At 49.7% G+C, this 27,321-nt stretch overlaps 1 protein-coding gene across 1 annotated transcript in view; it reads left to right on the top strand.

The window, feature by feature from the left end:
• Positions 1 to 27,321, top strand: part of LOC149335547 (calcium-activated chloride channel regulator 3A-1-like) — a 54,864-nt gene that overhangs the window by 19,959 nt on the left and 7,584 nt on the right. Inside the window, exons 7-10 of the mRNA XM_089553965.1 lie at positions 3,472 to 3,586; positions 13,164 to 13,382; positions 21,272 to 21,548; positions 22,135 to 22,308. Of these exons, the coding sequence (XP_089410091.1) occupies positions 3,472 to 3,586; positions 13,164 to 13,382; positions 21,272 to 21,548; positions 22,135 to 22,308 (785 nt within the window). The remainder of the gene's footprint in view (positions 1 to 3,471; positions 3,587 to 13,163; positions 13,383 to 21,271; positions 21,549 to 22,134; positions 22,309 to 27,321) is intronic.

The raw sequence follows: 27,321 nt of genomic DNA on the forward strand, positions 1-27,321 counted from the left end.
TTTCCAAAAAACCAATTTACCAACGAGCAAGGCGTAGAGCCGAACGAGTGATGGTGGTGGTGGTGAAATCTTTTATTTGGTTGAATAGAGTTGCGGAGCCACAGAGTGGCCCCGCTACATTGTCAGCGTCCCTAGTCCAGGGCACAGCATGACGAAGGCCCCGTCTCGAGCCCGTTTCAGCAGAGCCCTTTGGGACTCGACCGAGGAGTAGTTGAGGAGGGCTGTATCCCATGCCTCTAAGGGTAGACCAAGGGTGGAGTTGGGGATTTTTTGTACATGCCCACACCATGTGGAAGATATCGCAAGTCTGCCCACAGTGCGCGCATTGCCTATCCGTGTTAGGATTGTAATGTTTGATGATTGCAGGACAGAGTAAAGTACCTGTCTGCTGGCGCCTTAAAGTTCGCTCCTCCGTCTTATTCAGCCCCTTTGCAGGGGCCGGGAAAAGGCGGTGGTTGTCGCTATAATGCGTTATTAATTCCCCGAATCGCAGCAGCGGCTGGTTAGTCTCCGAGCCGGAAGAGCTGGGATGAGGAGCCCGGTGAATAAGCGCTCGGGCGGCCGCGTCAGCGGCTTCATTACCTCGTAAGCCCTGGTGGCCAGGAGCCCAAATGATTCTTTTCTGTGTTGGATCAGAGGCAGTCCGTTTTAGAATGCAAGCAGCTAAGGGGTACGTCTCCCCTGCCAAGTAAGGATAACATGCTTTTCAGGAGTCCGTGATGATGATTCTCGGATTGGCGTGAGTGACAGCAAACGCTATCGCTACTTCTTCGGCTCGCATTGAATTCGGGGCTCCAAAGGAGAGTCCATCAACGTGCATTTCCTGGAGAACGACAGCAGCCGTGTAAAATACCGTGGGCGATGGCCCTGCTACGTCTACATACTATACACCGGACCGGGAGACGTGTTATCTCTCAAGAGCCCGATCCCGCGCTTGTCATCTGTTTTCGTGCATGTCGGTGTCTATGTTACGGGGGAGCGGGCAGACACAGAGCATATGACGCCTCAGTTCTGGCATACGCTCCGCCTTCTATGGAGTGCAATCGTGTTGGATGTGTAAGCGGTTTAGCAGGTGGCGCCCGGGGGCCGTCTGCAAGAGCCGCGTGTATTGGTTCATGAGGTGGGCCTCCCGCAGCTCCTGGTAGCAGTTTAGCACCCCCATTGCCTTGCGTTTGGCATTAGAGGTAACCACCGGGAGACCCAGAGCTCACTTAGTTGCCTTGCGGATGATCACGTCTATTCGCGCGTCGTCTTTCTTAGCAGTGTGAAGGTACGGCACAGCCTAGAGGATGCGGCCAATCACGAAGGCATAGACGAGCCGAAGCGCTTCCTTGCCCCGCACACCACGCCGCCTGTTGGAAACGCGGCGGATCATGCACCCAACCTGTTCGCCTACCCTCTGGAGTTCAGCAATAGTGGAGTCAGGCATGAATCTGTGGGGAATGAAGAGGCGCAGAATCCAGACCTCCTCCACCTCTCTAACAGGACCTCCTGACAGAAAGGGTTGTGTATTGCTGTCCTATCTTTCGGGTTCGCTCTGACATGTAGAAGCTCCGATTTTGTTGGAGCCCATTGGAGCCTGCAGTCAATAGCATACGCAACGGCTATGGAAGCGGCGGCCTGCTGAAGGCGGTCGGTCCTCCATGTCCCCAAGGCTCCCCTGGGTGGTCCAGATTCTATTTATTTATTTATTTATTTATTTATTTATTTATTTATTTATTTATTTATTTATTTATTTATTTATTTATTTATTTATTTATTTATTTATTTATTTATTTATTTATTTATTTATTTATTTATTTATTTATTTATTTATTTATTTATTTATTTATCTATTTATTTATTTATTTATTTATTTATTTATTTATCTATTTATTTATTTATTTATTTATTTATTTATTTATTTATTTATTTATTTATTTATTTATTTATTTATTTATTTATTTATTTATTTATTTATTTATTTATTTATTTATTTATTTATTTATTTATACAATACTGCAGGCCGTTAAGGCCCAAGCAGGAGTGGGATAAACATAGAGAACTCCGACGACCAGCAGAAGACGACGCCAACAGCTGAATTCGGTAGAAGCGATGTAGTAAGTACGGAGCATGATGATAAAACAAATCGCAACAAAGAAGAGACAATAGTTAACGGTCAGGTACTTGTTCAATGGCGGAAAGCACATTTTCGGATACAGACACATGAGGGGGTAGGTTGTTCCATTCTGCTATAGTTCAAGGAAAGAAAGAATATTTTAAGTTATTGGTGCGGGCAAACAAAGGAGATAATTTATGCGGATGGCAATGCCTTGTTACTCTAGTTGTTGAAGGTTTCATATACAATGAAGGGTCAGGACGGAACTGAGAATGGTAGAGTTTAAAGAGGAATTTAATTCTTGCTAGCTTTCTCCAGTACTCTAAGGGTTTGATGTTGTTGATTCTCATTAATTCAGATGGGGAGTCATGTCGACGGTACCGGTTATATATGAAGCGAATTGCGGATCTTTGAATCCGTTCAAGTTTGCTAATGCTTTCTTTAGTGAAAGGGTCCCAAACCTCGCATGCGTACTGCAATCTAGGTTTGGTCAGTGTGTTGTAGGCCAGAAGCTTTACATGGGAGGGGCAGTATTTGAGCCGGTGTATTAAATGGCCGAGTTTGCGGCGCGCCGAGGAGCAGATATTGTCAACATGAGCGGCCCAGCTTATATGTTCTGTAATCGTTACGCCCAAATATTTAAAACAAATATTTAATTAGATACGAAGCTTAACGTTTTATCACACATCAGTGGCACAAGCAGCAACGCCACGCTTAAGGCTTTCGCCTCACAGGTCAGCAAAGTGCCCCCTGAATTATTTTGTAAGTGAGCTCCTCTTCAGTGGTTCGTGGTGGCCAGCGAGAGCACATCTCTTGTGACTCGACGTTTTATTCAATTTCGGTACAGCAGCGCTACCCCAATGGACCCTCGCTCGTCGAGCGAGCTCTTGCAAGCCGAGCGCCTGACCGCATATGCGGTGCGCCCGACGTCCGGATACAACGCGAAATCCGAGAGAGGAAGTAAAAAAAAGAAAAAAAAAACACTTCACATTAAAAGACACAACTTAATAATCAATCACTCAAATACTGCGTCCGACTATGCAATCGAGAGGCGCGCGTGAATGTTTAGGTAGTTTATAAATTCGGCGCCGATGTGAAAAGAAATTTTGTTATTTAGCGTGGCCTGTTTTCCAACCCATTTCTTGTACCTGTATACTTATCAGTGATATTCGCGGCAATTAAAATAAAAGGCTGCTGTGCAAAAGTACCAATATAGATAAGAGTTCAATGGCTCTGACGAACTACATTTCTTAAAGTTGCCTGCACGAATGATGCGGCTCTTATTATTCTTTGGAATCGTCACAAATGATTGCACGCGCTGCTGAGCACGCGGACGAAGGAAAGAATGAATGCGAATTGTTTTCTTATTCCAGCCTCCCAAGGCCGGACATGTCCAAGCGAATCGAGGTGACCTTCGATGAAGCACAGCCGGACGACAACCTCACCGGGCCCGTTGCGCTGGCGTTGGACGTTTCAAAAAGCATGAAGGTGACCACTGACTTCGGCGGTGATTTCCTTGAGTGTGAAGAGATACATGGCGCCGTGCAAAGATGATACGCGCGCCAATCGTTTGTGTGCGTGCGAAAAAAACTGATTTCTTTGCAACTTCGGGTGGTGAAATTACAATTGCCTACGGGCCAATTCATTTATTTTGATTGGCTTGAACCCGCGATACAGTAGTGGTGCGGGAGAGGCTTATTTTATTGTTCATTTATTATGCCTCGAAATACATTATGTCTAATAGCTGTCGGTCCACTCGCTAATTCCGGCTGCGGGGACAGGATGGCGATTATATGGAGGAACTCTTGCAGGCGGCACTTAACGTCAGCTCGACTTGCGACATCACAGTCACCGTTCGGCTGCTGACACAAACAGATGAATTCCGCATGCTGGCCGACGTTTTCCAATGTCTTGAGCATATTCTGACAGTGAGAAACAAAGAGCAGAGGGCGCCACCGCTGCTCCATACAGCCAGTCTCCAGTGCTCATGTGCGGTCGCCCTGTGCTATCGATGCGTGTGCACTGGCGCTGACGTCGTGCGGTGGCAGTGGCAGTGCGCTCTATACTATAATTAGGGTCTTTTAATAGCTGTAGCAAAGGAACTGTACGCCTCCAAGGACCATAGAGCTGTAGCCAAAACGGTCGTAGACTTACGCGCTGAACATTTACTACACAAGACTAGGGGTCCATGACAGCAACTGGAATGTTTCCTCTTTTAAGGTGAAAGCCTTTAATACCTCATCGTTGTCGACAGGAGGCTGACGGCAGAAGCTTGTCAGCAGAGGTGTCACTCTTTTGACGGGTGTCAACCGAGACATGTGAGACAGTTACTGCGTTACGTTCGTCAAATGCAATTTTCATTTTCTTCTTTTTTCATTCATCTTTACCTCTCGTGCAAAGCAGACATTTGGGCTAGTTGGTGTGAATTCATGGTGGAAAAAACAGCGCAAACTAAGACAGAAAACACAGAAAAGAGGGGAGACACTACTCCTCTTTTCTGTGTTTTCTGTCTTAGTTTGCGCTGTTTTTTCCACCATGAATTCACACCAACTCGCCCAAATGTCTGATTTGCTACAGTTAATTTCTTGTACAGTGGGCTCTCCTTTTTGCTTGTAGTGTCCCCCCTCTTTACTGTGTTTTCTGTCTTAGTTTGCGCTGTTTTTTCCACCATGAATTCACACCAACTAGCCCAAATGTCTGCTTTGCTACAGTTAATTTCTTGTACAGTGGGCTCTCCTTTTTGTTGTAGTATCTCCCCTCTTTTCTTTGTTTTCTGTCTTAGTTTGCGCTGTTTTTTCCACCATGAATTCACACCAACTAGCCCAAATGTCTGCTTTGCTACAGTTAATTTCTTGTACAGTGGGCTCTCCTTTTTGTTGTAGTGTCTCCCCTCTTTTCTTTGTTTTCTGTCTTAGTTTGCGCTGTTTTTTCCACCATGAATTCACACCAACTAGCCCAAATGTCTGCTTTGCTACAGTTAATTTCTTGTACAGTGGGCTCTCCTTTTTGTTGTAGTATCTCCCCTCTTTTCTTTGTTTTCTGTCTTAGTTTGCGCTGTTTTTTCCACCACGAATTCACACCAACTAGCCCAAATGTCTGATTTGCTACAGTTAATTTCTTGTACAGTGGGCTCTCCTTTTTGTTGTAGTGTCTCCCCTCTTTTCTTTGTTTTCTGTCTTAGTTTGCGCTGTTTTTTCCACCATGAATTCACACCAACTAGCCCAAATGTCTGATTTGCTACAGTTAATTTCTTGTACAGTGGGCTCTCCTTTTTGTTGTAGTGTCTCCCCTCTTTTCTTTGTTTTCTGTCTTAGTTTGCGCTGTTTTTTCCACCACGAATTCACACCAACTAGCCCAAATGTCTGATTTGCTACAGTTAATTTCTTGTACAGTGGGCTCTCCTTTTTGTTGTAGTGTCTCCCCTCTTTTCTTTGTTTTCTGTCTTAGTTTGCGCTGTTTTTTCCACCATGAATTCACACCAACTAGCCCAAATGTCTGCTTTGCTACAGTTAATTTCTTGTACAGTGGGCTCTCCTTTTTGTTGTAGTATCTCCCCTCTTTTCTTTGTTTTCTGTCTTAGTTTGCGCTTTCCACCATGAATTCACACCAACTAGCCCAAATGTCTGCTTTGCTACAGTTAATTTCTTGTACAGTGGGCTCTCCTTTTTGTTGTAGTGTCTCCCCTCTTTACTGTGTTTTCTGTCTTAGTTTTCGCTGTTTTTTCCACCATGAATTCACACCAACTAGCCCAAATGTCTGATTTGCTACAGTTAATTTCTTGTACAGTGGGCTCTCCTTTTTGTTGTAGTGTCTCCCCTCTTTACTGTGTTTTCTGTCTTAGTTTTGCGCTGTTTTTTCCACCATGAATTCACACCAACTAGCCCAAATGTCTGCTTTGCTACAGTTAATTTCTTGTACAGTGGGCTCTCCTTTTTGTTGTAGTGTCTCCCCTCTTTACTGTGTTTTCTGTCTTAGTTTTCGCTGTTTTTTCCACCATGAATTCACACCAACTAGCCCAAATGTCTGCTTTGCTACAGTTAATTTCTTGTACAGTGGGCTCTCCTTTTTGTTGTAGTGTCTCCCCTCTTTACTGTGTTTTCTGTCTTAGTTTTCGCTGTTTTTTCCACCATGAATTCACACCAACTAGCCCAAATGTCTGCTTTGCTACAGTTAATTTCTTGTACAGTGGGCTCTCCTTTTTGTTGTAGTGTCTCCCCTCTTTACTGTGTTTTCTGTCTTAGTTTTCGCTGTTTTTTCCACCATGAATTCACACCAACTAGCCCAAATGTCTGCTTTGCTACAGTTAATTTCTTGTACAGTGGGCTCTCCTTTTTGTTGTAGTGTCTCCCCTCTTTACTGTGTTTTCTGTCTTAGTTTTCGCTGTTTTTTCCACCATGAATTCACACCAACTAGCCCAAATGTCTGCTTTGCTACAGTTAATTTCTTGTACAGTGGGCTCTCCTTTTTGTTGTAGTGTCTCCCCTCTTTACTGTGTTTTCTGTCTTAGTTTTCGCTGTTTTTTCCACCATGAATTCACACCAACTAGCCCAAATGTCTGCTTTGCTACAGTTAATTTCTTGTACAGTGGGCTCTCCTTTTTGTTGTAGTGTCTCCCCTCTTTACTGTGTTTTCTGTCTTAGTTTTCGCTGTTTTTTCCACCATGAATTCACACCAACTAGCCCAAATGTCTGCTTTGCTACAGTTAATTTCTTGTACAGTGGGCTCTCCTTTTTGTTGTAGTGTCTCCCCTCTTTACTGTGTTTTCTGTCTTAGTTTTCGCTGTTTTTTCCACCATGAATTCACACCAACTAGCCCAAATGTCTGCTTTGCTACAGTTAATTTCTTGTACAGTGGGCTCTCCTTTTTGTTGTAGTGTCTCCCCTCTTTACTGTGTTTTCTGTCTTAGTTTTCGCTGTTTTTTCCACCATGAATTCACACCAACTAGCCCAAATGTCTGCTTTGCTACAGTTAATTTCTTGTACAGTGGGCTCTCCTTTTTGTTGTAGTGTCTCCCCTCTTTACTGTGTTTTCTGTCTTAGTTTTCGCTGTTTTTTCCACCATGAATTCACACCAACTAGCCCAAATGTCTGCTTTGCTACAGTTAATTTCTTGTACAGTGGGCTCTCCTTTTTGTTGTAGTGTCTCCCCTCTTTACTGTGTTTTCTGTCTTAGTTTTCGCTGTTTTTTCCACCATGAATTCACACCAACTAGCCCAAATGTCTGCTTTGCTACAGTTAATTTCTTGTACAGTGGGCTCTCCTTTTTGTTGTAGTGTCTCCCCTCTTTACTGTGTTTTCTGTCTTAGTTTTCGCTGTTTTTTCCACCATGAATTCACACCAACTAGCCCAAATGTCTGATTTGCTACAGTTAATTTCTTGTACAGTGGGCTCTCCTTTTTGTTGTAGTGTCTCCCCTCTTTACTGTGTTTTCTGTCTTAGTTTTCGCTGTTTTTTCCACCATGAATTCACACCAACTAGCCCAAATGTCTGCTTTGCTACAGTTAATTTCTTGTACAGTGGGCTCTCCTTTTTGTTGTAGTGTCTCCCCTCTTTACTGTGTTTTCTGTCTTAGTTTTCGCTGTTTTTTCCACCATGAATTCACACCAACTAGCCCAAATGTCTGCTTTGCTACAGTTAATTTCTTGTACAGTGGGCTCTCCTTTTTGTTGTAGTGTCTCCCCTCTTTACTGTGTTTTCTGTCTTAGTTTTCGCTGTTTTTTCCACCATGAATTCACACCAACTAGCCCAAATGTCTGCTTTGCTACAGTTAATTTCTTGTACAGTGGGCTCTCCTTTTTGTTGTAGTGTCTCCCCTCTTTACTGTGTTTTCTGTCTTAGTTTTCGCTGTTTTTTCCACCATGAATTCACACCAACTAGCCCAAATGTCTGCTTTGCTACAGTTAATTTCTTGTACAGTGGGCTCTCCTTTTTGTTGTAGTGTCTCCCCTCTTTACTGTGTTTTCTGTCTTAGTTTTCGCTGTTTTTTCCACCATGAATTCACACCAACTAGCCCAAATGTCTGCTTTGCTACAGTTAATTTCTTGTACAGTGGGCTCTCCTTTTTGTTGTAGTGTCTCCCCTCTTTACTGTGTTTTCTGTCTTAGTTTTCGCTGTTTTTTCCACCATGAATTCACACCAACTAGCCCAAATGTCTGCTTTGCTACAGTTAATTTCTTGTACAGTGGGCTCTCCTTTTTGTTGTAGTGTCTCCCCTCTTTACTGTGTTTTCTGTCTTAGTTTGCGCTGTTTTTTCCACCATGAATTCACACCAACTAGCCCAAATGTCTGCTTTGCTACAGTTAATTTCTTGTACAGTGGGCTCTCCTTTTTGTTGTAGTGTCTCCCCTCTTTTCTTTGTTTTCTGTCTTAGTTTGCGCTGTTTTTTCCACCATGAATTCACACCAACTAGCCCAAATGTCTGCTTTGCTACAGTTAATTTCTTGTACAGTGGGCTCTTCTTTTTGTTGTAGTGTCTCCCCTCTTTTCTTTGTTTTCTGTCTTAGTTTGCGCTGTTTTTTCCACCATGAATTCAAACCAACTAGCCCAAATGTCTGCTTTGCTACAGTTAATTTCTTGTACAGTGGGCTCCTTTTTGTTCAGCGCTTGTAGTGTCTCCCCTCTTTTCTGTGTTTTCTGTCTTAGTTTGCGCTGTTTTTTCCGCCATTTATCTCTTCTTTCACTCCCACTTCCACCCTTCCTGTACGGTGCGTTTTAGGTGTCCACCGAGATGGCAGAGAATTACTGCTCCATTTCCTTTCCTCAAAAACCGTTGGGCTCCAAAGGCAAGGCATCGCGCCGAAAGGATGGTGGCGCTCTGTGGACTACCCGGCGCGACCAACAACACAACCCCGGCTCCCAGATTGGACCAAGTTCAGGCAAAATTATAACTCTGCGAACCCATACATGACCAAGGCTACCAATCTTGGTCAGAACAATTGGTCTCTGGCCTTCGCTCCTCCAAACTCAAATTCAGCTCTCAGAGGTGCTCTCGGATGTGGACAACCACCTGCTCCACCTCTGGAAGGCCCGGCATTGCCTTGTCCGTCAGTGGCGCCGGCAAAAGCACAAGAAACATAAAGCTCGTATCGCTGAGCTCGCTCAACGAGCGCCTGAGTATGCGGCCCAACTCGCCGTCTCCAAATGGGTGGCCCGATGCAACATGGCCGCGCGGCCGCCGGAGCCGCCGCGGTATCTCAGTGGCTATGGTGCTCGCTCGGCTGCTGGCCCGAAAGACGCGGGTTCGATCCCGTCCGCGGCGGCTGAATTTCTTTGGAGGAGAAATTCGAGGCCCGTGTACTGTGCGATGTCAGTGCACGTTAAAGAACCCCAGGTGGTCGAAATTTCCGGAGCCCTCCACTACGGCGTCTCTCATAGCCTTAGTCGCTTTGGGACGTTAAACCCCATGAACCAACCAAACCAACCAAGATGTCAAGCCGGAACACGTGGCGACTCTTTCGCGCACTAATTGATCCAACACAAACATGTACAGAAACTCAGACACCTCCAAAGAGCAATATACAGCTTTCAGGGCAACACAACTCAGTTGGCGCACAAGCTCCGGGTCCAGTACTTGTGCAACACCCAGGGCCCCGCGGGCCGGCGTACTCTTATGCATGCTCTGAGAACGTTGAGCTGGATCAACCGTTTCAGCTCCATGACCTGAGGGCGGCCCTGGCAAAAATGAAACGTGGCACCTCTCCTGGTCGAGACAAAATTTGTCAAATTGTTAGCCAACCTCCCTGACCCGGTTTACCTGTCTTTATTGAAATACATTAACTCAATTTGGCTTGGCGAACTGCCAATCCCCATCGCTTTTAAGACCGCCCTGGTCACCTTCATCCCTAAAGCTGGCAAGGCCATCAACACGGACAACCTCCGTCCCATCTCTCTAACTTCCTGTGTGGGCAAACTCACGGAGACGATGGTACGCGACAGGTTGTCCGAGGTCATGGAATCCAAACAGCTTTTCGCAGACACCATGTTCGGGTTTCGCCCACGCAGATCTGCACAGGATGTCCTGCTACAACTCAATCGGGCTGTTCTCGACCCCGTCGAATGCCCTCACAATGACAAGGTCGTGCTCGCCTTGGATTTGAACGGAGCATTCGACAACGTTACTCACGAGATCACTCTCACTCATCTCTCTCAAACTAACTGCGACAGAAACATTCGGCAATTTTTTACCGACAGACAATCTTACATTCGAATCCAGGATAAGGAACATGGCCCTTTTCATTTAGGAACAAGGGGTACACCACAGGGCACGGTGCTTTCTCCCCTGTTATTCAATCTGGCTATGATGCACCTACCGGCCCAGCTGGGCGCTGTCGCCGGTGTGAAGCATGCGCTGTATGCCGATGACATCACCCTGTAGGCCACACAGGGTTCCCTCGGAGACATTCAGGCCAACCTGCAGGAGGCGGCGACCACAGTGGGCAGTTATGCTCGCCGCTGCGGCCTCCAATGCTCCACCCAAAAGTCTGAATTTGTGCACATACACCCCTCACCAAAGTGCACAGCCAAAATTTCATTGTCTCTTGAGACAGGTCCAATGCCTGAAAATGCCGAAGTCCGGGTACTGGGTCTCTTTATACACCAACACAGACGGTCGGAAACAACATTGGCCAAACTCCGTCAGGTGGGGGACCAGGTGGGCCGCTTGGTCCGCCGGGTTTCTAACAAGCGCGGGGGGTTACGATGTACGGACGCCTTGCGGCTGCCGCATGCATTTGTAACCAGTCGAAGTCTATATTCGACTCCATACCTCCGCCTGCGGAAACAAGACGAGGATTCACTCGAAGTCATCCTCTGCAAAATTATTAAGCGGGCTCTGGACCTCCCCGTGAACACCTCCAACAAGCGCCTCCTGGGGCTGGGCATGGTGAACACATTTCGGGATCTCCGGGAAGCCCACTTGACCAACCAATACACACGTCTCTCGAAGACATCGTCGGGTCGCCGCCTCCTTGCCTGTCTACACATCCAACACACCACTCTCATGGAAGAGCGCGTACGTATTCCATCCCAGTGGAGATGCGCCCTCCACGTGCGCCCTCTTCCCACGAACATGAACCGTGAGGACCATAATGGCCGGCGCCTGGCGCGGGCGGAAGCCCTGGCCCGCCACTATGGATCGAAACCCGGCGTATTCTACGTGGATGCCTCCGGCCCCCACCATGGGGGATGGTACACGGCCGCAGTCGTCCCCGAATCCAAAACAGTGAACGGCCTTACTTTCCGAGCCCGTGACATAACACACGCGGAGGAGGTCGCCATGGCGTTGGCTGCATCTGATCCGACTTCAAAAACAATTATTTCCGACTCGTGAGGGGCCTGTCGGAACGTCGAGCAGGGCTGGGTACCGTACCTAGCCTACCGCATACTCCAAAACAGCGTCTACACCGGGGACCCCGCTCACCGGCGTATCGTTTGGGCTCCTGATCACATGGGCCTTGAGGGAAATGAGGCACCTGACGCCGCCGCCCGCGCGCTCTCTCACCGTACATTGCCCTCCGACCCCGACGATCAGGAACTCGAATTTATTCCAGCTTACACCTTCAAAGATATTGTTATACTCTATCAATCTGGCTCGGTCTTTATCCCCACCCGTGTAAAGGTCTCTCAAAGGCGAAGGAGCGGCTTCTGCTCCGCCTGTATTCTAATACATTGCTGTGCCCGGCAGCTCTGAAACACTTCGACCCTTTTTTCTCGGGCAGCTGTCCGCACTGTGCGGAGAAAACTTCGTACATCTACCACATGGTGTGGGCCTGCCCCTCCAACCCTGCTATACCCCCTCACCCCAACCCAACCCGGGAGGACTGGGAGTTTTCACCGGAACAGCGCGCACTAAGACACGGACACAAAGGGAGACACGACACACACGAGCGCTGATCGTCTCCCTTCGTGTCTCCCTTCGTATCCGTGTCTTAGTGCGCGCTGTTCCGGTGAAAATGAGTTACCAACTTGCCCAAGCATCTGTTTTTAAGGACTGGGAGGCGACCCTGCTCGGCTGCTTTGACCTGCTCGCCCAACGGGCCTCTGTCGCGCGAGCCCGGGCGGCGGCCAATGCCACTGGGGTCCCGAACTAGTGACCTCCACCTAGTACTTGTAAGGGCTCGCCCCTTCTGGGCCAGCTCGTACGTAACCTCTGTAAGTGCATCTGTATATAAATGTTTTTCACCACCACCACCACCGGCAGCGCTGCAGCACGCTCTCGCGTTCCGTCCCCAAAGGCGAAGCTTAAGCATCATTGATTAGCAGTTAATTAGTATTCAGTAATTCATCAGCAATTAGACATTTTAGTAATTTGTCGTGACTTAGTAATTAGTCGTTATGCATAACGTAATTCAGTGGCGGCGTCACCAGTGCCACAGAGGCAGTCAAATTGGTGCGGAAAACATTTTCATCTCATTTCATTTATTGAAGCCTTAAGAGCCCCTGGGCACTTAAAGACAATCAAAGTGTGCTTTAGCTCGGAAGCTTATCTTATTTAGCTTTTATCGTAAAGTACTACCATCGTAATGCTTTACCATCTTATTCAGCTTCATTAGCTTTATGTCTTCATGTGAATGGACCAACAAATATAGTAAACTACTTTGAGTAAAGTCGAATTCATTTTTTTTCTTTTCACGCAACAAAAGCACCTCACACCAATTATATATTTGTAATCGCTCTCCAAATTAAGAAAATCTTGGTAAAGGCCTGTACTGCCTTCCCCCTTTAGGACACGCCTGTTCCATGTTATTTAATATGTCTGTTGCAGATATACACGTCTAAGACCTTTAATGAATTGGCCGGTTTTAAAGTAAGATAGGTCCAGGCTGCTGATAAAGACGAAGCCGAGCGTTTGAAAGTTCTTTGTTCTATCGACGGGTGCCGCGCAAAAATTTGCCGTCGGCTTCTAACAGATGATTTTCTCGTGTCCACCTGTACAGAATACACTCCAACCTTCGCTGCAGCTGCTTTTGCTTCCTCCTTTTTTTCTTCATTTATGTATGACGTCTACTTCCACCTCCGAGACTGACTGCATTCATTTAATTCTTCGTGATGGTCTCTTCCTTCAACAGCTGGTGGATGCCGACGAAGAATTCACGAGTTCGCTTGCGAGGAAGTTCCAAGTGGACGCCGCCGTCGGAAACTCGACGGTGGTGTACGTGAAGCGAAGAAGCTCTGGCAACATGCGAATACACGCCAGCCTCACTGACCCCAGCGGGAAGCAGTGCCAAGGTTGCCATGAAACGGCGAACAGAGATCAAGTAGCCATCGCCATACCGAGTCCGGCAATGGTAAGTGGCCGCTTAAATCTGTACGCTCTTCACCAGTTTGTCATTTGGTAGAAGACGCCCTTAATCGGAGCAAGTTGCCCATCAGTACTGCGTATACGTGCCACATCGGTGCCACATCGGTATACGATGGCCAGGTCGCGAGCTGAGCCGTTCCCTAGCAACCACCGCAGCTGGCAGCGCCGCTCGCAAGATGGCGCCCGCCGCGCCATCTGGCATGACGTCAGACAAGGAGCCGGTGCAACCGCGTGGCAACAGCAGAGGAGGAGCCAGCGTTGCATCGTATATATAGAAGGGGCGGCTTGGTGGGATTCGTCGGCTGATATGGAGACTCAGAGAGACTGAAAGCAGCCAGGCTTCATCGTCGGTACGAAACCAAGAGCAAGCAGCGAGCCGAGGGGACGGAGAATGAACGAGCCGCACGCCTCGAGAAGCGTCGTAAATACGACGCGGCCAGGCGAGTAGATACAGATAAATAACGCCAGAGTCTGCGTCTACGCCAAGGAAGGAATCACCGCCAATCCGTTGCCTACCGCAGCAGTTCCCAACGTTGAAGCGTGTGCCTTCCGGCTGGTAGAAAGCGGTCGGGCCGTTGAAGCGGCGTACGTGTCACCAAGCAACTCTATCCGGGAAACCATTGAAGTAGTGGCCACCTGTATCCCCAAGCGTCGAATTGCCGAGGATCTGCGTGTCGTGGCAGGAGACTAAAAGGACGCCTGACTCGATTAACGTTTCATTTAAAGATAAGCTCAACCTGGATCTGGCCAGCGACCCCAGAATGCAGACTATACTTTGGGGAACCAGGATCGACCTGGTTTGCCAGAGACAAACATAGGCCTCAAAGTACTGTCGGAGGCATTGAGACGGCGGCTTGCTACCTCACCGACCATCGGGCCGTCTTTGTGGCAATTGAAAAACAACAAGATGAAGACTTCGAAAATAAATGCGTTACACTTTAAACTTGTCTAGTATTTAATGTAACCATAACTTAACGATAGGTAACAAAAAAACCTAAAGATCAAGACGTTCCGAGCTAAACGATAAAGCTGTAACCTTGGAGATAACCAAGCTAAACGATAAGATTAACCGTACCTTTCACTACGCACATCCAGGCATAGCTGAGTTAATCTACTGCCATTTATTTTTCTTGTTATGTATTGCTTTATTTTTGGGAGCTAAATCAATATTTTTAGATACCAAATAAATTATAAGGATCTAGAAGAAAGACAACCACATGTTGCCGGTGGGATTCGCTCCCCATTACCTCCGCATTTCTCGTACGGTGATCTACCGACTAATCCAAATACACTGGTGTGACTATGGTGTAATACTATGGTTTGTATAATGAACGTAAATAACTTTTTTTTCTGGGCTGGCTTAGGTAATGAAAATTAGGAGATGCAATAAGCATGATGAGAGGGCCGGAATTCGGTATGTTGGCTACTGGTGGGCGGGTGTCGAAGAATTTCAAGAAGATGGAGGGAAATTTGTGTGGCTGTAAGCTTTATTGCCTCACTTATTGTCTACTTGGGTCCTTGTAGTTTTGTGAAAGGTTTGTGGGTTCGTCAACACCGGAGTGACGGTGTGCTAATTAAGAAGCACTTCGCCCACATATCGCGGGTTCGGGCCGGAGCAAGCTCAGGGCACTGCCAGTGTTTGGTGCGCGCCTGCGCTCTCGCTCCGAAGGAAGGAAGGCGCAGTTATTTGAGAGCACAAGTGTTTATTACACAGAAAGCTGCATTACATAACACTGCACTAATCCCCAGACCTCGGTGCAACCCATAGCCCCGCCGCAGCACCCGAAAGCGGGCCCGCGGAGCCGCACGCGCAAAGTAAAGACTACATAAGCGCGTGAAAGCACAGCTAAGGGCGATCGCACGCCGCGCGGCCAACCAAAGGGTTAAATAACGCGCAGCGCAACACGAGGAAGGATAGGGTATACGCGCAGCACATCTTGACGACGCAGGTCGCACATCGATGGCTTATCGCGCGTCGTCACCGGCAATGGCCGGCGATGACGGAGAACCAGCCAAATCAGGCCCGCCCGAATCCGGAGTGCGTCGGCGCCGCACAGGCGGGCTACACGACTCCGGAGGTTCGGGCCTGGACTCAAGCATACATACTAGATGCGCACGTTAAAACACCCGCGTTCTTGGGCCCCCGGCAAAGGCCGGGGCACCCGGGAGCCAAACTCTACGCACCTTTCTGCTGCCCGAGTCGGTGGCGATCTCCCCGCTCATTTCCCGCTCGGGACCTCTCGCCGAAACAACGCCCCCCAACTGTCACTCGGTGTGACCCAATGGGGAAGCGAGGTCGAAGCGTTGGGAAGAACGGAAGGGAGGGTGATTTACTGCAGTTCTCGGAAGAGCTTCCCTTGCAAGGGAGGACAAGCAGCGCGGCTGCCCCCATTCCGCTCGCGGACACCCCACGGGGGGTCTCTCTAACGAACGAAACGGCAGAAGCGGGCGCACACTCGGGTAGGCCAAGAAGCTCAATCCCCACATCCCCCTCTTCTTAAATGCCCCCGTCTCTCTGAAAACAGAGCGACGGTCACTCCACACAGCACAGAATTCCTTTCGCTAGCATCAATGAGCTACCAGCCTTTCTCCATACCTCCAGCCCTTACAACAACATTACTGAGAATTCTAATGACAAAACATCAGGCATGCGACACTACGCAATAAAGGCACAAAAGTATTCGCGCCTTACAAAATCACAAATGCGGTCACTCAAACATCACATAATCAATGCACTCTGCGTACATAAATCATAGCTATACATCATTACATAAGTTAAAATCTGACATAGATATACGTGCGTCCATGCTGTCACAATGATCAGAACGCGCACGACAGGGCGCCCGAAAACTTTCCACACTACTAGCCGCCGGAGCCGATATCTCCGACGGAATCGGTCGGTCCTGATGAACGGCAACCGATATGCTCCGGAAGCAGCTCACCCCGGCGTCGTCGCGCCGCGATGGCGGTCCTCTCCAGGCACCCGATGCTCTGAAGACGGCGTCCCAGCAGTGCCACGGTGCGGACAACCCCGCACAGGTTGCCTCTGAAGTTCCGCTGATTCGGCCTTGGCACATACCGCCGAGCCTGGGACTCGCGCACACGCACTCAAGGAACCAGGAAGCGGCGACAGGCGTCCCTAAACTAAAGCATAAACATGGCAACTCCATGGCCCTTGTACACTGCAAGTCTCCTGACGGGCAATAATGCCACTGAACAAGAAAAAGTATTTACAAACAAACACAATTTCCCCCACCCCAGCGGGCGAGCGCCCGACGACGCTACAATGGTCTGGGGTAAGGAGGATTGCGAGCAACTTAGACACTAACTGCGAGCACACACACATTCGGAAACGTCGCTAACAAGCACACCACTCGGCGGCTTCTCGGCATGCTCTTTTTTTTTTTACTTTCTCTTCCAACATCTGGGCCCCGTTCGACGGATTCGTGTGCGGGCCTCTCCGACATCTCTAGAAACACTTGGCGAGCGAGAGGCGCAAACGGCAGCAGCTACGCGCGACCAGGCACAGTGGAAAGGAAGAAGGCACCGGCCCAAGCATGGAGGAAAAGAAAGCTTTTCACCCACCACAGCAACAGGCCCTCCCGGCTCTTCCGGGAAAAAAGGCACCCCGCACACGACCCTTCGCGCCACAATGAGACAAAGAAGGTCCTCTTCCGAAGTGAACAGAAATGCGATTGCTTATCTACAATATTACACTGTACATATGCGAGAAAATAAAGCACTTCAAAACTCATTATACAGAGGGGAAACATTTAGCACGAAAATACACTTTGAAACATTCATAGCACCGCACAGAAAAGAAACAAGCATTCTTCCACTCACAAATCGGGCTGAAGGCTCAGCGAAGTAGCTCGCTCCGGGAACGCCGCGGAACGGCCTCGCCACGGCGAAGGCTGGTAAAAGTCCGAGCTCAGCTCTCAACCGAAGATGTCCGATATCAACCACAGAACAAAATACAAAAATGAATGTCGTCTGAGGAGGCACCGAAGAGACAACCGAAAGCGGTCGTATGCTTTGGTCGTGCCCGCTTGCCAAAACATGAAATCAATGGACCTCAGCATCACCTATATCGCTCACAACAGTGAGCGATCAAGTCGGCAGCGTAACCTGACTTCTCCGTGCGCTACAGAGGACACGAACAAGACGAGAGAAAAACTGCGCTTAGAAAGGAAAGATCCTTTCGCGCCATTTCGACCCTGTCTCTCGCCGCGGAACAAAGGTTCGCGGGTATCGCTAGAGGAGGAATCTGCGGATCGGCTCTCGACACCTCGAAAGCGAGGGCGAGTGCCTTCTCGCGGTCAGTCCGCTTTACAGACCGTCAACAGCCGTGGGTCGTGAAGGAACTTTGTTAATTTAGAAAGAGATACTGCAATGCTCTTGGGCGGACTCGATATTCCAGCACGAGCCGTCATGACCCATCAGGGCAAGCCCCGGGGACGCCAGTTCCGTCTGGCTTCGGCCCCTCGGCGCGCGCTGCAATACATGCTAGCGTTCCGGCGCCAGGTCCCTCTCAAGAGACAGAATTCCACGGCCTCATGCGCGCGACGCAATACCAGCGACTTTCCGACGCACTGTCTCCCTGAGACTACCGTGAATTCTAAACGCGAAAGGGGTCACCGTGCTGGGCCCTGAAAAGCTCTTTGGGCTGGAGATAATCCTAGCTACTCCCGAGGAGTCCGGCTAGTTTTGCCGCCCTTACACAGCGTCCTACGAAGCCAGGCCTCTGCTGTGCCACTCCTCGGCGCGGCGCGGGGAAGCTCGTACGCGTAGTCCCCTTCGGCGCCAGCGCGATAGCATCCACGCAAAAGGCGGCTGACTGAATTACTTTAGTTCCGAATATAGGTTCCTTTCTCACGCATCCATCGACCCGAAATTACGAATTCGCAAGTTTGCTAACAGATCCTAACTACCCGCAACGGAGGATAGAAAGGCGTCTCATGCGCGTTACCACCTGGCTTAACTAGCCCTGAAGCTTGCAACAGAATGCAGTAACTACAAAGGTAGGAACTGCCCCACGTTGGTGCGCCAATTATGTGGGTTCGTCAACACCGGACTGACGGTGTGCTAATTAGGTAGCACTTCGCCCACATATCGCGGGTTCGGGCCGGAGCAAGCTCAGGGCACTGCCAGTGTTTGGTGCGCGCCTGCGCTCTCGCTCCGAAGGAAGGAAGGCGCAGTTATTTGAGAGCACAAGTGTTTATTACACAGAAAGCTGCATTACATAACACTGCACTGTTTTCAGAGAGACGGGGGCATTTAAGAAGAGGGGGATGGGGGGATTGAGCTTCTTGGCCTACCCGAGTGTGCGCCCGCTTCTGCCGTTTCGTTCGTTAGAGAGACCCCCCGTGGGGTGTCCGCGAGCGGAATGGGGGCAGCCGCGCTGCTTGTCCTTCCTTGCAAGGGAAGCTCTTCCGAGAACCGCAGTAAATCACCCTCCCTTCCGTTCTTCCCAACGCTTCGACCTCGCTTCCCCATTGGGTCACACCGAGTGACAGTTGGGGGGCGTTGTTTCGGCGAGAGGTCCCGAGCAGGAAATGAGCGGGGGGATCGCCACCGACTCGGGCAGCAGAAAGGTGCGTAGAGTTTCGCTCCCGGGTGCCCCGGCCTTTGCCGGGGGCCCAAGAACGCGGGTGCTTTAACGTGCGCATCTAGTATGTATGCTTGAGTCCAGGCCCGAACCTCCGGAGTCGTGTAGCCCGCCTGTGCGGCGCCGACGCACTCCGGATTCGGGAGGGCCTGATTTGGCTGGTTCTCCGTCATCGCCGGCCATTGCCGGTGACGACGCGCGATAAGCCATCGATGTGCGACCTGCGTCGTCAAGATGTGCTCCGCGTATACCCTATCCTTCCTCGTGTTGCGCTGCGCGTTATTTAACCCTTTGGTTGGCCGCGCGGCGTGCGATCGCCCTTAGCTGTGCTGTCACGCGCGTATGTAGTCTTTGCGCGCGCGGCTCCGCGGGCCCGCTTTCGGGTGCTGCGGCGGGGCTATGGGTTGCACCGAGGTCTGGGGATTAGTGCAGTGTTATGTAATGCAGCTTTCTGAGTAATAAACACTTGTGCTCTCAAATAACTGCGCCTTCCTTCCTTCGGAGCGAGAGCGCAGGCGCGCACCAAACACTGGCAGTGCCCTGAGCTTGCTCCGGCCCGAACCCGCGATATGTGGGCGAAGTGCTTCTTAATTAGCACACCGTCACTCCGGTGTTGACGAACCCACAGGTTTGAAGCTATGCTCATTATATAGAAGGTTTACCTCGAGGTGGTCTGATAGTTTGGATGTGGTTTCTGTTAGTAAATGTGGTAATTGTCTAATGTTCTGTGTTTTTTAAAAGGAGTATTTTTTTTTGTTCTGAATCACTGTGTTGGGTATCCGTGCTCAATGTCATTCGTTAGACGGTTTCAGATATATGGCGTTTTAATCTAGGAATGGAAGTGAAGTAGCATGAATGTGCAATTGAGTTTGGAATTCGATTCAACTGGATTGGTAAGTATACTACTTAAATCAGTGCGCTGGAGAATTTTTACAGTTAATAGGGGTCTAATTCGGTTACTGGTTAAGGGGGCTTTATTAATGTTCATGCCATTTAACACGCACGCACGCAGACACACATACATACACACACGCACATACACACAGATGATGGTTGTAAAGTATATACAGGGTGTTTCACGTAAGACTTTACGCAAGGTTTATAAATAGGCGTTTTGAGTTAGAAGGGCGTTTTTTCGGCATACCTTTATCAGCCGTGTACTGGATCAGAATACATCTGAAACGTGCTAGTAAGCAGGCTAGGTAACTAATATTCATTAGTTATCCTTTTAACTACTAAGGTTCCTCAATTGCTTAAAGCTGTGTACCCCACGGTAAGTAATATCGTTATTACTTTTTAGAATTTATAAAACGCAGCTACCCTCGGTTCTGCGGCCCATCAAATTTTGGCTGTATCCACCAGTTACGTCCGCTTCAGAGATCGCTTTGCCTGCAAGCTTCTCAACAGCGCATGTTTTTTGACCCGACGCAGCCCAAATTTGTTGGGCCACAGCGCCAATAGTAACCGCTTTTTCGAAATTCTGAAAACTCGTATGGATATTGCTTGGGGTAGGCTACGCGCCTCTCAACATTGAACAGCCTTCTAGTTAGGACGTCTTAGCTGTATACTAGTCTACTACACCGCTGGCAATGCTACACGGAAGAAATCGCTCTTTAAGCTCAAAAAGCCTAATTTTACAATTGTGTTAAGTCTTAGGTGAAACACCATGTATGTCCTGTGCACGTCCTCATGTTTGAGCCACCAGCCGTATGCACCTGGGTGCTCTCTCTCCCTCGCTCCTAATTTAAGGTTTCTGCCTCCTGCTGTCACTCAGGCACTTTCTTTCAGTCCATCTTTTGGCTCTCGCTGCGACCTCTTTCCATATTTTTACCTTGTTCCGTTCCTCTCCATATCCTCCAGACTTCCTAGCTGCCACCTGTGAATTCCTGTCCCTGTCCAAGCCTGCTTGACCTACTCTGCGTTCACTGCCCACGCAAGTGCAGGCCGCATGCACGTGAATCGCGCGGAAATTTCCCCCATAGCAGTTTCCAATGACGGTGTCCGCCATTTTTTCTAGCATTTTGTACGCCTAGATTTCTTTGACGGGTGTTCACACGTGACGATAATATGGGGTTTTCTTCGTCAACTCTGTCGAGATGTGCACTTAATATGCAACATTTGCACATAAACTCTCCATGAAAAAGATCACCGGATGAAAGGTCCGTCGTGGAAGCGCCTTCTAAGAAAAAAATCTCCCCAGCATTAAAAAGCATTACAAAGCAACCAGCATCACAAATCCTTACTCACACTTTTTTTGCGCCTACAAGGTTGGAACCTGGACACTGCACGTGAGGAGTTCCACCCCGGCCCCAGTGAAGGTCAACGTCGGGGTCGCGACGGAACCAAGAAACAAAGACGGCGAGCAGTTACGAGTCCACTGCGAGATGAACAGACAACACGTGGACAGGTTCAACGATGCGATCGTCTATGTGAAGGTCACCAAGGGCAAGAAGCCGGTTATAGACGCCGTGGTCGTCGCCACAGTAAACCGCCCGAACAACGATCCGCACGCGATAAAGATCCGCCTTCATGACAACGGACTAGGTAAGAGCTATTGTTAGGTCTGGTAAGAAACATTCGGCCCTCTTCCACAGTGTAACTCTAAAATTGGCTAAAATGCTGGACTTCCGTCATAAAACAAGGGCTGTGCTCGGACCTTGTACTGTTTCTTTTTGTCTCCCTTGTTTGTGTTGAGCTGCACAATAATGTGGAAGAGATTACCAAACACCTGACTTTGAAGGGCACATCATGCTACGGAAAGATCAAAAAACGCGATAAAGAGAGAATGCGAGACTATCGAATTTCTTTTTTTTTTATGTGTCAATGATTTCTATTAAATATCTAATAACTGATTCTGTAAAGCCGGAGGCACGCGATGCGGATTCTTTAACGTAACCAGTCACTGAAGTTCGTGATCCCTCAGAAACGCGCTATAACGTCAGTTATTTTTTGTGTTTGCTGTATTCCCATGTTCCTGCCTTTCTTCCTCCCTTTCTTTCCTTCTTCCTCTTTCTCTTTCTCACCTTCTTCCTCTCTCTTTTTTCTTCCAGACTCACGCTTTCATTACATTCTTTTTCCTTTTACTATCTCGCTTTCTGTCATCATGTGTTTTTCCTGAACTTTTTCCCAGACCCCGACACTAAGGAATATGATGGAACCTACAGCGGCTACTTCTGCCAGTTCATAGGCAAAGGACGATACACCGTCACGGCGGAGGTCTCAAACCAGAAAACGACTCGTGCGCCGTACCCGCCGAAGTACTCGGGTACCTGGTACAAAACGTCATTCATTGATATTACGACCGGTGAGTTTCCATGCACTCGGCACATTTACCCCCTGAGACACTCGAGTAACCTCCACTCGTACTAATGAGTCAACTCCAGTCCTAGATGTAATCACGCGGGCTGACCCCAGGAACAGGAGATGTACCGTTATTCGAGCACAATGCAACTCCGAGCGAACGCCAACATTTCTAACTCTCGAATGCAGAGGTGCGGCGGAAATTAAGATTTCAAAGGTGGCGTAATGTAACGTCGCTTTTCTTTCGTATATATCAAATCTTTATTCCCAAGCCTTGACGAATGGCTGGGGTTTTTGCAGCAATAGAGTGTCGCTCCTTGAGCTAATCACTATTGGCGAGAACGATCTCAATAGAATAGATATAGAATAAGTTTGTCTCGTTATCAAGGCCATGTCTTCATCATTAGGCCTTGTTGTGGGTGAGGTTCGGGGTTGCGGCTAGGCAGAACCACGGTCCAGACGACGCCCGTTTCCACCACTACAGGAGTGCCGCTGAACGAAGGAGTTCGAAAATGGTGAAAAAAAAACTGCATTTATTTACATTTTTCCCAGAGTCAGGATCAGAAAGTTGGTCGTCGACAGCACTCGACGCCGAGTTTTATAGCGCGCTTCGTCGCTAACCTCACTAGGCTGATCTCGCCGCCGCCAGGGTGGGAGCGGCCGGAAACTTTCACTCGTGCGCACAAACACGCACCGCCGCTCTTGTGGAGACATTCCCGTCGCGTGTTGAGCCTGGAAGAGTAGGATGCCTGCGAGGTAAAGACGACTTCGGAATGCGACATTCTCGGACCACCCGATGATTTCCCCGGTCCTCCGACACCTGTCCGTCAGGAGACATCCGTCACGAAGGGGGTGTAATGCGAGGCCGGGAAAAAGGCGGAATTTGTCCTTTGTCCTTCAGGTCGTTCACGTAGGTTGTGGATGTCCTCCGCCTGCCCGCCGCGGGGCTCGGTACGCAGAAGATCCAGCAAAACGAGGTCCATTGACTTCCGCCATGTTTAGTGCGAATTGTAAGAGGCAACGTCCACCTGCTTGACTTCTCTCCGCACGTGAGCCGACCCCGGAGAATTAGGTGCTTTTTTGTCGAGTTGTTCTTTTGGGTACTGCACGGAGACGCAAAAAAGTGCGTTGCCCTCGCCTCACGGTCAATCCGGCACGCCTTGAGGCAAACGTCATCTAGTGAACAGGCGTTTCTCGGAACCATTCAGGAGAAACGTGGGTGCTGGCAGCTTCCTGCTGACGGCATTCTTAGCACCCTGGAGAATAACGGGGGTCTCCAGCGGCGACCGGTGTCGGAGCTTGTTTCGCTTCTTTTACCTTTGTGGCGACTCCACCGCTGCCACCAGTTGTTGCGGCTGAGGTGGCATGGTCGGGCCGGAGAGTGCATGAGGGAGGACGGAGACGGGGATGCTGGAATGACAAAGAAATTTATACCAGTAAATTACACTATGTACATAGAGTGACTGAGAGTATGTCTCTGTAAAAGAGTCGCGATGACAGGGAGCTTAATGAGGAGGAGCTACTCGGCAATACTCGGCGCCGAGTTTTAGAGCGTTTCCTTTCCTGGGCTCCATAGATTGGGGCCAGTCCTTCCGAGGAATGAGTGTCCTGAAAAGTTCACTATGGTACCCATCACACACTCTCTCATTAGGGAACACGCCCCCGTTATGTGTTAGGATTGGGAGAAGGATGCCATCTACATCGCGCAGACGCTGCAAATGTCGGCGAGCGGCGTTCCCACTCTTTTCACGTGGTCGCTCGTACAAGGTCCAGGCTATGTGCAAGTACACGCGGGGTAGGAAAACGCTCTCTGTTAACTTCTTCCTGGAAGACGGATGCTGCTGTCAAACCTGATGACTGGACCCAGCTGACCCCGTGGCCCCTCGGAATGTCATGTACTGGCGGCCTTGACAGCCAACTTCGTTTTGTAGAGGCGGGTGCACTGCAGAGGTGCGTTGGCTAGTTTCGGGGCGGATTACTGTCGCCGCTTCCGTGTCTAATCCGGGAGTTGACCCCTCGTGCCTCGAGTGACTCATCGGCATTCCGCTGCAACCGCGCCGATTTTCCCTCACGACGAAGGCTTAACGTGACACCTTCTAAATGAATTCGATAAACAGGAAACAGTTCAATGATAATGCTTGGTTCCCCGTAACACTTGCGATAGTACAGCCTTTCTGTCGCATATTTGCCGCCTGTTGCATTTCACTCCCGCATTAGGTGTGCGCGCTCGAGTGCGCGGCTGTAGGAGGCGCGTGGGTCGCTAAGACGCACTCGTACATACGTAAAAGATAGGCGGAGTAATACGGCTCCTACTGCCATTTCGCCAACTGCCAGCTTGGCGTATAAACTAATGCCGCTGAAAAGATTTTCGTTCTTCTTCGATTTTAAAGTGACAAGTTTACTAACAGGCAATTTGAGTTCGATGTTTTCATGTGGTTGGACACACCGCGGACGCTAAGTGGTTTTTGCGTTGGGATCGGCCGCGCTGAGGCATTTGGATGGAGGGACAATTCCAAAGAACTTGGGTACACTGCGGTGCGAGGGCACGTAATAAACCCCCGCGTGGCATAAAATATTAGGTTGCGATCCTCTACGGGCTTGCCCATATAAACCATGTGTCGCACTGTGGCGTAAAACCCCACATACCTCCAACGATTATTTTATTAGTGTCCTGCCTACGCATCTGAAGTATCTGTCGCATGGCGCTGTCCCCCGGCTTGTGCAAGAGAGGTTCTGCTCATTTGTTCTCAAGTGAAAATAGGCTTGGCCAAAATAATTCCTCCGGTCACTTTAGGGAGAATAAAAAGGTGCAGATATTTCACACTGCGCTCATGCGCACCGGTTTAGTCTCCTGGCATGGGTTCTCAATTCTAGAACGCACCTCTAATAGCCGATTACACCAACTGTTGAGCGGACTGTATGCAGTGGCAGTGGTGCGCGCTATTGGCGACAGTGGCGAACGGATATTCCGGTTGGAATCGAATGCAGAGCGACTGTAGTGTCCCCGCAGGCTCGAAAGTCGCTGTAACCCCCTCGCAGTGGTCTGTTCCAAACCACAATAAAGATAAAAAATAGATGGAAAGACACCATACGGACCCGTATTCGAATTCGGGTAGGGGTTGTGTGCCACCATCGTTATGCAATACCAAGAGAGTAAATCCCCGATCTGGAACAGCTTCCATAGCATTCATGAACACGCCATTAACTTGCGTTTCCAGAAACACATCCTACATGAAGTTGGAGATTACCATCTACCGCAAATCACTTTCTCATGTATCATGGTAAGCATGCATCCTGACAAATGATACAGGCTTATCATTAAAAGTCCACAAAGTCACTTTAATACCAAATAATTTGGGCAGTGTCACCTTCCCTTCCGCGAACAGGCACCTTGCCACTTGAGCACACAACAAACCTGATATTTCCAAGCGGTAGCTTCCGTTCTAGAGGTCTCGGCTTTCGACTCCATGCATTGCTGATGACCGTCAAGGCTCACCCAAAGTCAAACATTGAGTTCATAAGTTTGTAGAACCCGTGGATGGACAGTGGTCAAAACAATGTTGAAGTAATTGGACAGGTGAAGGGTCAGCGCCCATTGAAGGTCAAGCTGGGGCTATCACGGTCATTTCAAGGTCAAGTCAAGATCGAGCCAGGGACGTTAAGGTCAACCCTAAATTAGGTCTCGTGATCAAACGTGGGCTCGCCGAAGAGCCAAAACGCGGCGTTTACGTGATACGGCGTAACGTCACGCCATCTATAACCGAGTACATCACGGGAGGAGTAGCGGCGTGCCTAGGAATAAGTCGATACGCGGTGTACACGTGCTAGGTCGTGACGCCATGGCCCCCTGAACAGAATACATAACGGAAGTTGCACCAGCGTTCCAGGCACGAAGTGCACATATGGTAGGCGCGTGCTAGGCCATGACCTCAGTTTCTGCAGCAGTGGTGCGCCTTCGTACGAATTCCACATGCGGTGTTCACATGCTAGGTGCCTGTCCTGCGGCGCTCCTGAGCACGAAGTCCACATGCGGTGTTCATGTTCTAAGCCATGACGTCAGGGTCTGCAGCAATGGCGCGCCTCCGCACCAATTCCACATGCGGCGTTCACATGATAGGCGCGAGCTGCGGCGCGCCTACGCACCAAGTCCACGTGTGGTGTTCGCGTTCTAGACCGTGACGTCAGGGTGTGCAGCAGTGGCGCGCCTTCGCCCCAATTTCACATGCGGTCTTCACGTCCTAGGCGCCTGAGCTGCGGCGCTCCTGCGCACGACGTCCACATGCGGTGTTCACGTGCTAGGCGCCTGAGCTGCGGCGCTCCTGCGCACGAAGTCCACATGAGGTGTTCACATGCTAGGCGCCTGACCTGCGGCGCTCCTGCGCACGAAGTCCACATGCGGTGTTCACGTTCTAGGCCGGGCCGTCAGGGTCTGAAGCAGTGGCGCACCTCCGCACCAATTCCACATGCGGCGTTCACGTGATAGGCGCGAGCTGCGGCGCGCCTACGCACCAAGTCCACGTGTGGTGTTCGCGTTCTAGACCGTGACGTGAGGGTCTACAGCAGTAGCGCGCCTCCGCACCAATTCCACATGCGGCGTTCACTTGCTAGGCGCCTGACCTGCGGCGCGCCTACGCACCAAGTCCACATGTGGTATTCGCGTTCTAGGCCGTGACGTGAGGGTCTGCAGTAGTAGCGCGCCTTCGCACCAATTTCACATGCGGTGTTCACGTGCTAGGCGCCTGAGCTGCGGCGCGGCTACGCACCGAGTCCATATGTGGTGTCCGCGTTCTAGGCCGTGACGTCAGGGTCTGCAGCAGTGGCGCGCCTCCGCACCAATTCCACATGCGGTGTTCACGTGCTAGGCGCCTGACCTGCGGCGCGCCTACGCACCGAGTCCACATGTGGTGTCCGCGTTCTAGGCCGTGACGTCAGTGTCTGCAGCAGTGGCGCGCCTCCGCACCAATTCCACATGCGGCGTTCACGTGCTAGGCGCCTGACCTGCGGCGCGCCTACGCAC

This window comes from Amblyomma mixtum, chromosome 7, assembly GCF_055824585.1.
Source record: "Amblyomma mixtum isolate Tamu chromosome 7, ASM5582458v1, whole genome shotgun sequence".
Classification (NCBI taxonomy): domain Eukaryota; kingdom Metazoa; phylum Arthropoda; class Arachnida; order Ixodida; family Ixodidae; genus Amblyomma; species Amblyomma mixtum.